This window comes from Oryctolagus cuniculus, chromosome 5 (assembly GCF_964237555.1).
Source record: "Oryctolagus cuniculus chromosome 5, mOryCun1.1, whole genome shotgun sequence".
NCBI lineage: Eukaryota > Metazoa > Chordata > Mammalia > Lagomorpha > Leporidae > Oryctolagus > Oryctolagus cuniculus.
Genome location: NC_091436.1, coordinates 51,349,858 through 51,362,466, shown reverse-complemented (window position 1 = coordinate 51,362,466; position 12,609 = coordinate 51,349,858). Strand labels below are relative to the sequence as shown.

At 38.9% G+C, this 12,609-nt stretch overlaps 1 protein-coding gene across 12 annotated transcripts in view; it reads right to left on the bottom strand.

The window, feature by feature from the left end:
* FAM184A (family with sequence similarity 184 member A) overlaps positions 1 to 12,609 on the bottom strand; it is a 119,717-nt gene that overhangs the window by 47,493 nt on the left and 59,615 nt on the right. For all 12 annotated transcript variants that reach the window (XR_011388550.1, XM_070073663.1, XM_070073662.1 and 9 more), the window contains exons 6-9: positions 10,522 to 10,644; positions 2,976 to 3,137; positions 1,366 to 1,487; positions 753 to 903 (exon numbers count right to left, since the gene is read on the bottom strand). Coding sequence is in view for 11 of the 12 variants with exons in the window: in XM_070073663.1 (XP_069929764.1) it covers positions 753 to 903; positions 1,366 to 1,487; positions 2,976 to 3,137; positions 10,522 to 10,644 (558 nt within the window). In the remaining variant the exon portion in view is untranslated. The remainder of the gene's footprint in view (positions 1 to 752; positions 904 to 1,365; positions 1,488 to 2,975; positions 3,138 to 10,521; positions 10,645 to 12,609) is intronic.

The window sequence follows — 12,609 nt, the reverse complement described above, 5'->3', positions numbered from 1 at the left end:
ATATAACTCTTTCAAATAAATAAAATAAATCTTAAAAAAAAAGAAGCCCATTCCATTTATTTTGAAACTTACCAAGATCACAAATAAACAGATAATGGTGGATTATCAACTGGTGACTCATGCAGTCCGTCCCATTTAATTACTGGCTTTTCAAGAGAATACTAAAACTTCATGCAGTTAGAAGTTGTTGAAATGAGATAAAAGTATGAAAGTTCTTTCAATTATAATTATAAATGATGGGGTTAGCATGACAAAAGAAGAAATTTAGAAACACAGCTATCTTTTGTTTTTGTAATAATCTCTCTTAGGAACTGAAAGCATTCTGAAACAGGACAGGCAATAAATACTCCATTGTTGAGACAGAAGCAAACTGCTCCATTAGCAATTTGGGGCAATCAGGACACATTTAATAAATTTAATACATTTTATCTTCTATTGCCCAAATGCCTGAGAAAGGATTTTATCCTTTCAAAGAACAGGTAAAACTTATTTAAAATTTCTCATGAATTCATTTCAAATATTAAGCTAAAATATATATTCTCAGTATTTAGGAATGCTCATATAATAATGATTTAGCACAATGTTTCATAAATTTATGACTGTCTCTTTGATCTCATACACTTTGAAAAATATTTAACTTTTCCCTATGAAAAGTAACAAAATATAGTAAGTTAACACAGTGTTCTACAAAATTTCAATCACTAGAGAATGTAAAGAAAATGAATTTTCATAATGTATAGATTATTAATTACCTGGTTTAAGAGATCTTCTACTTTCTTCTGCCATGAATCCCTGGCTGCATTTTTCTCTCGCTCTTTTAACTGCAAAAGTTGAGACATTGCTGACTTCTTATCCTCTTCATGTTGAAGTCTTAATTCTTCACGAAGTTTAGAACACTCTTGTCTAAAATAAAATAAATACCTTTACTTTGTAAAGAGGCATTCCTCTCAATAACTATAGTTTAACTGTTTACAGGTTCTAGCGCTTAATTAATCTGCCTCAGAATTTGTGATTCAGAGTAAGACTACATTATTTGACAGTTATACAGTAAATTGGTAACTTACTCAAGATCATTGATTTACCTCTTTATCAATGGCAAAATAGGTACCAGAACAAATAAGCCTCCTGACTTCAGGTTTGTTCTCTGCCTATTTTATGTTCAAGGAAAGAGAATCAGAAAAAAGTACATCTAAATTAAAAAAAAAAAAAAAAAAAGGACTCCAATTTCTCTGCACCTAATTACTTAAAATACTAATTCATTTAAATACTGCTGCTACATCCTTAGCAATATGACAGCATGAGCCATGTAACAGAAGCATGTCCCTGCACAACTGTACTGATAGGATCATATTATAAAGAGTGTACCTCAGATTTTCAGTCCACTTTATTTCTAAGTCATGGGCCATTCTGTCCACTCTGAGTTTCTCTTCCTCTTTCATGGCAGCAAGTGTCTCTTCATGCTGTTGCCTTTCTTGTTCTAGCTCAGCCTGAAGAACAAAAACTTACTAGTGAAGACTAGTCTTCAAAAGTGGGGATCCTGCCAGTTATTTCAAATACATGAACTGCTTGCACTATAACTTTTTAAAATGCTTACTGCACAGTAAGTGATAATACTATCCATATTTTCTGGACAATGGAAGCACACAGAACACATTTCGTATTTTAAATGTCCGTATTTAAACTATGGTTTATTAAGGGTTATATCATAAATTACTTGATTCACTGAAAGTCAGTATTGATCATCTTAATTAAACATTTCATACCATGATTACCTAACAACCAACTGATTATTATCTTCCCATGTACAGAAACTACATAGACAGATGCTATTCAAATTCATTCATACTCTGTCCAAAGGTATGCTATCTGCTCAAAGGTTAAACATTACAATTTTCTCCCACTAACATGATTAAAATGGTTATGTGAAATTTAGGGTACTGAGTTTTTATTACATAACGTCAAGCTAGTGGCCCATGTGTTTAGTGTTATAGTGATATAACACAAATGAAATCCTCATAGATTAGCATAAACCAAGTGGCTCTCTAAAGCCTGGGGCTGGAAATGACCTCTTTGGACAACACTGGCAACCATGGGCCTCTGCCAGCATTTAATATTTACTATTTTGCTAAGCACTGTGCTATAAATGGTTTATTTTATGTAACTGCTAAATAGTATTATCCCCTACTCCTCTTTCACCACGCAATGAGAGAATTGAGACTGCCCAAAGTTACACATTAAGTGGTGGAGCCAGACCCGCCCCCTGACTTTAGAGCCTACACTGCATATCTCTTTGAAGGAACATAACTTCCTGGCTACTGCCCTCTGGCTTGCTGGGTTCTTTCCTCTATTATCTAAGGCAGCCTAACTCTTTGCCAGGCTTCATGAGAATGGAAGGGGAGAGACAGAGCCTGTTTGAAATCTGCAGATCATGGAGAAGCAAGTGGTTACTATATGTGAAAGTTTCAGCTCATACCAGTAACACGAATTGCACATCCCAAGTGCTGTGAGTTTAGTTATAGTCATAAGATACGTTAAAGTCCTAACTCCCTCAGAAGCTCAGAACATGGCCTTACTTGAAATAGGTTATATGCAGATGCATTTATTTAAGATGAAGTCATATTGGAGTAGGGTGGGCCCTGAATCCACTGTGACTAATAGCCTTTTAAAATGATGATGTGAAAACTGGCAGAGACTGAAATCATACTGCCAAATGCCAAGGACTTTGTGGGGCTACTAAAAGCTGGAAAAGGCAAGAAAGGGTTTATTGGGAGCATGATCCTGCCAACATCTTGATTTTTAGCCTCTGGAACTGTGAAAAAATACATTTCTTTTGTTCTAAATCACCCAGTTTGTAGTCCTTTGTTATAGTAGTCCTAGGAACCAACATCCTAATTATACATGCTGTGACACTTAAATAAGCTTTAAGCAAAGTGGCTCAACAACACTTTTCTTTTGCAGTGGGATTATGAAATTACCTCGACATTTAACAGAGCATCCTTGGTCTCCTTTAGCCTGCCTTTGGTCAAATCAAGCTCGTTCTGAAGCCTTTCCTGGGAGTCCTGCAGGCTGACTATGAGTCCTTCAGCAGAGCCAAGGCCTTGCTCACTTTTGCTTACCAGATCTTGGAGGCGGCCAATCTGTAAGTAAATGGAGTCCTCTCAACAAATCTCATCGTAACAGACCAGCAAAAGTCTTACAGTTTCTTCTCAAAGTCTTTTCTTCAGTTGTCATTTTACGGAATAGAGCATTTATTGATAAATTTAAGATGCACTCAAATCATCATGATAGCCTGCATCACGATTTGTGTTTTAAGGACTTTTATATTTATGATTTCCCCCTCTGATGACAACCATGCAATGGAACGGCTTTACCTTTCAAGCTCTAGGTTTAACAAAGAGAATTTCTGGTTCTATCATATAATAAAATATCTTTACAAAAGAAATGAAGCAAGATAATTGTATCAAAGACAGAAAGACATTTAAAAATACTTTTAAATCATTTATTATAATTTCACTTGAGTCCACTTCTATTTATGAAGGTGGTAAACTGAGATCTTATTGATAAGCTGGTAAATGTAGTGTTAACTAGAATTCAGTTATGAATGCTGTGTTTCCTGACAAAATGCATCCATAAATGGGGCCAATGCTGTGGTGCAGAAGGTTAACCCTCTGCCTGCAGTGTCAGCATTCCATACAGCTGATTCACTTCTGACCCAGCTCCCTGCTAATGCACCTGGGAAAACAGTGGAGGATGACCTAAGTCCTAGGGCCCCTTCACCCAAGTGGGAGACCCTAATGAAGCTCCTGCCTTCAGACTGGCTCAGCTCCTGTGTTGTGGCCATTTGGGGAGTGAACCAGCAGACGGAAGATTCTCTCTCCCTCTTCTTTCATATCTCTGCCTTTCAAATAAATGAATCTTAAAAAAAAGTATCCCATGATATCCTCAAGAGTTGAACTTATATACTGTTGAAATTATGAACTAATAGGCAGTTTGATGATTAAACAGACTACTACCCTCCTATTTTGAGAACAAAGATCCACACACAAGATACTTTACGTAACCTAGGAAAATGTATGAAACAAAAACCCAATTAAAAAAAAAAAGCCATGTCTGTGAAAAGTCTACAAGAATTTAAACTGGCAATTTGAAAATAATACCTGAACATTTCCCCTTGGAAATGCAGACACCACCAAGAAGACTATGAAGATTCTCCATGGACACCCTCTCCATCTACATTTTCTACCCCCCTTTTCATGCAGACTGACCGAAACAGAATACACTTAATTCAGGGTGTGGGGGGGATTTTATCTTGCTTGTATCTCTAAAGGGATGTCAATCTCATACAATGATCTGTGAAGCTTTTTATTTTTTCTGTGCTCTAAAATATTTTAAAAATAAAAGAATTGTTTCTTGAATATTTGATACAGCTTACCCATTACATCCTCTGGGCTAACTGCCTTTCTAGATATGTTAGAACATTTTCCTTTATGGTTAAAATTGGTTTGCTCACATAGTTCCATTACTTTGAGTCATTTCAAAATCTAAATTTTCATGCCGGGAAGGGTGTTGAGACTAACAGTAAAAGATGCCCTCGTCCCACACTTGAGTCCTCAGGTTCAATATCTGGCTCCTTACTCCATCCTCCTGCTAAAGTGGACCCTGAAAGGCAGCAGTGATGGCATCAGTAATTGTGTTCCTACCACTGACATCAGTGATTTGCACTTAGTTCCTGGTTCTTGGCTACGGCTTTGGCCTTTCCCTAGCCATGTGGACATTTGAGGAGTAAACCAGTTAATGGAAGCTCTTTCTCCCTCTTTCTGTCTCCATCCCCCTTCCCTGCTTCTTAAATAAATTAAATAATACATTTTTACAAAGAGATATCTCTCCACCTAATTGAAAAAATTATTGGCATATTTGTATACAGGATTTTCTTATAATATTTTGAAATTTTGTGTGTAACATTATTTATATTCTGCTTCTCTGCATTTTATTGCTTACTTGTATATTCCCTACTTTTTGGATTGATTTTGCTTGCCTTAAATGTGCATAATAGTAGTGAATGAATGACAGTGAGGAAATCAGCTGCATAGAGTTGAAACAGTATTGAACTTAGCAGAAAATCTAGTTTTAAGTTCAATGTCTAATAATAATACCTACCTCATAGAGTTACAATAATAATTAAATTCAAGAATACATAAGAAATTATTTAACTAGAAAGCAACATGTAAACATTAGGTACCAACCAATAAGGAAAAAACAATCAAATTTTGAATAGAGAAATGAATATTCTTCACACTCCAGAAAATGTTCAGCTGCGTAAGAGTTAGGTGTGTAATTGCAATACATGGGGCCCATCATGGTGCAGCAGGTTAAGCCAATGCTTATGAAGCCAGCAAAAAAAAATAACAATAATAATAACTGTGTTGAACATGTGAGGGAATCTATGACCCAAGCATGAAGTCAAAGGGGGAGACCAAATCCAAGACCCACTGTAGCACATTTCAGTTCTAATGTATCAATCAAGTCACACCTGATGCTAACACTACCCTTAGACTTTTTAGCCACATGAGTCAATACCTTTCCTCTTTCTTTTGGCTATTTTACCTGGGATTTCTGTTATCTGAAATACAGATCAATACTCAGATTCTTCTAATAAAAATGCACACTGAAGGAGGACAGTAAATACAAACTTTCTTCCTGGAATATGCACATTTGCTATTCTCTAATTCATTCTTCTTGCAACTCTAGAGTGAATTTTTTAAAAACATTTGAAAGAGTTACAGGGTGAGGGGGGAGAGAAAGAGAGAGAGAGACAGACAGACAGACAGAGAACGAGAGAGAGTTTTCTATCCGCTAGTTCACTCTCCAAATGGCCACAACAGCAGGAGCTGGGCCAGACTGAAGCCAGGAGCCAGGAGCATCTTCTGGGTTTCCCACACGGATAGAGGGGCCCAGGCAATTAAGCAATCCTCTACTGCTTGCAGGGAGCTGGATTGGAAATGGGGCATCCAGGACTCAACCTGGTGCCCATAAGGGATGCCAGCCCCTCAGGTGGCTGCTTAACCCTTTATACCTCAGTGCCTGCTCCTAGAGTGAATTATAAATAATAAACACAGACACAGGTGTAAGCCTCATCTCCCAAGTAATCAACCACATATTTGCACTTAGCATCTTCCAACTATTTCTCAATGCCCCTAGGCTAGTATTCAAAATCTTTCATGGGGGAATGAAGGTTGGTATTATGGCACCGTAAGATAAGCTGCCACTTGAGACACCTGCATCCCATATCAAAGTCCTGGATTTGAGTCCTGGCTACTCTATGCTTCCGATCCAGCTTCTTGCCAATGTGCCTGGGAAGTAACAATTGATAGCCCAAGAACTTGGGTTCTTGCTACCTACAACAGGAACCAAATAGCATTCCTGGCTCCAGGTTTTGACCTAGCTTAGCCCTGGCTACTCCAGACTGTAAATTCTAAAAGAACACTGAAAATGACCATAGTGGTCAGATTTATTGGCCATTGAGCCAAATATTTTGTCTCTAAAGCTGACCTCAAATAAAATCTCCATCTGAGTTTTCTGAGTCCTAGCTTTCCTTACTGTTACATTATGATTCTGGCATTTGTGAATTCATTACCTAAACCATAATTGACTTACTAGGCTGTACCACTTATAAGGGAATCAAGATCCATAAACTGATGATGATATTATGATCTTTATTTTTTTGTAAAGCAATAGCTTTCAGTCTTTATGAAGTATCACCTTATTCTTTCCTTCTCCATTACCAAAGATACATTTAGCAGCCATTCAATAAATGAAAACAGACCAAACTCTCCATCTAAAAAGAAAATATTTCAGACTAGCTATTCTTTTAAGGCAGCTTATAAGAGGCACACATAAAAGCCAAGGAATGGGGAAAGGCATACCAGCCATCTCTAACTAAAAGCAAGCTGGTTATGTAATAGCAAATAACACACACTAGGCCAAAATGTATAATCTATTAAATAGCTGAAACAATTTCATGTTTGTATGCACAACACAAAGCCTCTAAATATACAAAGCAAAAATTGACAGAGAGATAATTCCACCATCATAGTATCAGATTTTAGAAATCAACAGATAAAGATGGATGTCATAAAGAATACAGATTTGAAGAAAATAGTTTTGAATCTCAATTTTACGGACATGCCTATAGACAACATTGCACTAAACAACTGAATAAAATCAGAATATTAAATTTCTCTCATGTACTAGGTAACAAAATCTGAGTAAGCTTCAAATTGTTTTTTAGACACACCACAATTTCTAAGGACAACATAACTGAGGTTAAAAAGTAATCTCTACCAATGCCATCTCACTAGTCCAAGTGATAAATTTCTGTTCACAATTGATCATACTGATAGGACTAAGAGCCAAAGGGATCACATAAACAAGACTAGTGTCTGCAAATACTAACCGATAGAATAAAAAAGGGAGAGAACGATCCAACATGGGAAGCGAGATACACAGCAGACTCATAGAATGGGCAGATGTCCTAAACAGCACTCTGGCCTCAGAATCAGCCCGTAAGGCATGCGGATCTGGCTGAAAAGCCCATAAGAGTATTTCAGGCATGGAAAACCAAGACACTCTGGCAAAAAAACAAAACAAAACAAAACACCTAAATGAAAGATCTCCGCAAGTGAGAACCCAGTGGAAAGAACAGGTCATCAAAGAAGGAGGTACCTTTCTCTGAAGGGAGGAGAGAACTTCCACTTTGACTAAGACCTTGTCTAAATATGATCAGAGTCGGTGAACTCAAAAGGCTTCCATAGCCTTGGCAACTCAGGACAAGAGCCTAGGGTGATTACTGATGCCATAAACAAGAGTGTCAATTTGTTAAATCAACAACAGGAGTCACTGTGAACTTACTCTTCATGTAGGATCTCTGTCCTTAATGTGCTGTACATTGTGATTTAATGCTATAACTAGTACTCAAACAGTATTTTTCACTTTGTGTTTCTATGTGGGTGCAAACTGTTGAAATCTTTACTTAATATATGCTAAACTGATCTTCTGTATATAAAGAGAATTGAAAATGAATCTTGATGTGAATGGAAGGGGAGAGGGAGCAGGAAAGGGGAGGGTTGCAGGTGGGAGGGAAGTTATGGGGGGGAGCCATTGTAATGCATAAGCTGTACTTTGGAAATTTATATTCATTAAATCAAAGTTAAAAAAAAAAGTAATCTCAATCTCACACAACTCTTCCAGACAACAAAGGAGAGAACACAGCCTGTTTAATTTTATTAAGCTAGTATGAGGTTGGTTTTAAACCAGAAATGGAATAGTATGAAAAAGGAAAAAAACAAAGCACTCTTTCTCGAACCCAGGTCTCCAAATTCTAAACCCAGTATTAGCAAATTGAATCTAACATTATCATGACTAACTAGGAATTATCTTAGAAATTCAAATAGAATTTAATAAAAAAAAAATTGAGAGGTATAGACAGAGGAAAAGTGAGACTAAGAGTGAGAGAGAGAGTATGGACCATCCCATCTGCTGGTTCCCTCCCCAAATGTCCTCTATAGTCCCTGGCTGGGACCAATGCAGGGATCTGGGAACTCAGTCCAGGTCTTCCATGTGGGTGGCAGGCATCTGGTTATCTGTGACATCACTATGTCTCTCAGGTCTGCATTAGCAAGAAGCTGGGCGGGCCAGCACTAAGCATCTTCCTGTGGAGCCGGTACAGATGGGATCTGGTTCATGTCTCGCTCTCCTCTTCCAATCCAGCTTCCTGCTAATGTGCCTGGGAAAACAGTAGATGGCCCAAGTGCTTGGGACCCTGCACCTTCAGGGGAGACCTGGAAGAAGCTCCTGGTTCCTGGCTTTGGATCAGCCCAGCTCCTGCCATTGCAGCTATTTGGGGAGTGAACCAGTGGATGGAAGACCTGTCTCTGCTTCTCTGTGTGTAACACTCAAATAAAAGAAAGAAATCTTAAAAAAAAAAAAAAAAAGAAAAGAAAAAGAAAGAAAGCTGGAGTCAGGAGCCAGAAGAAGGCACTGTGATATAGCATGTAGTGCCTGTCACAGGCACTGTGATATAGGACGCAGTCATTTTAACTACTAGGCCAAAGGGCTATCTGTAATATAAAAAATCTCCTTAATATAAGGCACCACATTAACAAACTACAGAAAACATATATTAATAGATGCAGAAAAATCAACATCCACTCATTTTTTGTTTTGTTTTGTATTTTCTAATTTGGCAATCTCCTAGGATTAAAAAGGGCTTTTACAAAGTAGAACTCTAGAGAAGAGTCATAATTAACTGTGAAATGCTGAGATCCTTAGGGTGAAGAGCAAGAATATAATAATAAAAAGTGCTATCTTTAAGATCCTAGTCAGCAACGCAGGACAAGGAAACAGACAGCCCAGACTAAGGAAAGGCAGGCGCAGACGGAGGGATGAGCCGCAGAAATTTTTGGGGAGCCACTCTCAAGTGGCACCAAAGTATCACCAGGCTACTGAAAAATAAACAACGATGTAGCCAGAAGGAAAACAAGTTCCATATTTACTAAAAGCCTTCTCAGTGAGATGACAGTATCTGGGTTAGAGAACTGCTTAGATAAACGTTTGGAACTGAGAGAGGAACCCCAGGAAGAACCCTGAGGGGCCTGCCTGAGCAACACAGATGGTCACAAAAAGGCCTTTTAATTGAGAGCAGGATGTGCTAAGGACAGGAGGCAGGTGCTGCGAGAGAGGCGTGTGGCTGTGAAGCCTGTGCAGGATTATCTCAGACACCAGACCAGAGGCTGGGCTGACACCAATCACAATCCTGCCCCGCTCCATCACTCCCAGTGCAGCGCTGGGCCTTCCTTTGGATAAGTGTTTCAAACCACAAAAGAACGTGGAGGACAGACTGTCAGGCTGCCAGGGCATGTGTGTGTTTGGGGGCGGTCTCCGTGTGCAGAAGCAGGAGTTAGAGGCTACTGGCTGGTGAGGGAGGAACAGCCGACGAGACAAAGTCTGGAGGCAAGAACTCTGTGTGAGGCACAACACGCAACAAGCACGAACTGGACAGGAAGGCAGAGCAGACGGCAGAGGCCACCTGAGGGCATGGCCTCAACCAGGGAAGAGAAAGTGAAGGAACAGATAATATAACTTTAGAAACGTTTTTACATTTGTGTTATGCACAACTTTTCAAAGGCTTATAACATTCCTATTACATGACTTTCTCAACCTCTCCCTTTCTTTCCAGGCTGAACACTGTGACTTCCACAAGAATTGAAGAGTAATTTAGATATCACTGTCTAGAACTTGTGAAGCATCTGGGTTGACAAGAGGCTGAATGCTTTTGGCAGCACGTTTTTACCTGGTGGCACATAATAAAATATTATGAAAAATTTGGCATCAATTCAGGGTTTTTATTTTTTCACTCCAGATGTGCTGCTTTCCCTGAGGGGCTCGGTCATGTACACAACGCCTTCGGAGTAAGTGACTGTCATTAATCCATATAATACTGGTGAAGGGCATAAGAATCCTTGCCTCTTGGTTGGCTGTACTCAGCTTGTCTTCCAGAACTTCCTTCAGGTTTTCTAGCTCAAGTTGAAGCTGATTTCTATCCTCTTCTAGATGTAGTTTCTCCTTTTTATATTGTTCTTCCAATTCCTTAGAAAGAGAAATTTTTAAAAATTAACAAAATTGCACATATTATATACTTTGAAGGTTCCAAGAAAAAGACTATTCTGTTTTGTTTTTTTAAAGATTTATTTATTTATTTATCCATTGGTTCACTTCCCCAGATGGCCACAACAACTGGAGCTGTGCTTATCAGAAGCCAGGAGCTTCTTCCAGGTATCCCATGCAGGTGCAGAGCCCAAGGACTTGAGCCATCTTCCACTGCTTTCCTAGGTCATATCAGGGAGCTGAATTGGAAGTGGAGCATCTAGGACTTGAACCTATGCCCATATGGGATGCCAGCACTGTAGGCAGTGGCTTTACCCTCTATGCTACAGTACTGGCCCCTATTCTGTTTTATTTTTTTAAGAAGACACTTATTTATTTGAAAGGCAGAGTGAAAGAGAGAGAGAGAAAAAAAGAGACAGAGATATCTTCAATCTGCTGGCTTATTCCCCTCTTAGCAATAATGGCTGGGGCTGGACCAGGCCGAAGCTAGGAGCCCAGAACTCTATTTAGGTCTCCCACATGGGTGACAGGGCCCAAGTATTTAGCTATCTTCCACTGCTTTCCCGGGTGCATTAGCAGGGAGCTGGATCAGAAGTGAAGTAGCTGGGACTCAAACTGGCACCCATATGGGATACCAGCATCACAGGCAGCAGCTTACCCACTACGCCACATCTCCAGCCCTGTTTTATATTTTGCTGCATTGTACTTCATCATGGCTGTAATTAATTAATAATATCAGAGCTAATAGTAGCTCATTTAATTTCAACATTTTAGAGTCTATCATTCTGAATATCTTATGAGATAGCCAGATAATTATTTAAGTGGAGAGAATATATTACTTGTCTAGAACAAGTTTTAGTTAAAAGATAGAAATGTGATACAAATGATAATTTGATGAGATAAAGAAAAAAGTCTATCTCCTCAGAGTTCCTTTATATCTATGTAAATAGAAAAATGTACTATCATTTCTAGAACTCAGTGGTCTAGTACTAGAACCTAGTAGAGAACTACTAAGTATAAAGCTAAGGCATCTGAAGAGCTAAACTTGTAAAACTGATCCTTACTGAAGACCAGTTACAATTTTCTAGACAAGCTAACTCATTCATGAGATACTAAGGCAACAAGAAATATGCCTCCCTGTAATAAATTCATGGTACCAAATAATAAAAGAATATTAACTAAGATTAGGCATATATATGGAGTACAGAAGTATAATGAAGAATTAATAATGTCTAGCTTGGTGGGGAAACCTTCAGAGAGAAAGCGATTCCTAGGTATGGTTTGAAGGAGCGCACCAAAAAGACAAGGTGGTGGAGCAGGAGGAGAGCGCAGCACTCTTGGAAGAGGAAAAGGCCCACACCAAACACCATGTGGGTACCAAGGGAGCTCAGCAGGTTCTAAGCAGTTCAGTATTCCCATAGTGTACGGTGGGAATAGTAACAATACAGTCCTGTGTCAGGGGACCCTGAGACAAACCCAACCTTCCTGACTTGCTAGGACTCACAGGACTCAGTGTATAATCACACTTGTGGCTGTGACTTATTCCAGCAAAAAAGATACAAAGCACAATCAGCAAAGGAAAAGTGCATTTGGGGCAGTCTGCAGGGCATCAGGCCCAAGCCCTGAGAGCCCTTGCACACAGGACATGCTTAATTCTTCCAGCAAGTATGACAGCTCCCATGGAATGCTATCTGCCAGGAGAGCTCATGAGACACTTAGTACCCAGGTTTTTTTTTTTGTTTGTTTTTGTTTTTTTGTTTGTTTTTGTTTTTGTTTTTAATTGTATTTTCTTCCTGGTACCAAAATTCCAGACTCCCAGGAAGAAAGCAGGTGTGCCTCATAAACCACATTGTTTGCATTAACAGTTTAGGCACCATGAGTCTTTGTTTACTTCTATATTAATTCTTTTGCACAGGTTCTCTGCATATCAGCTTTTGGATGGGGTGG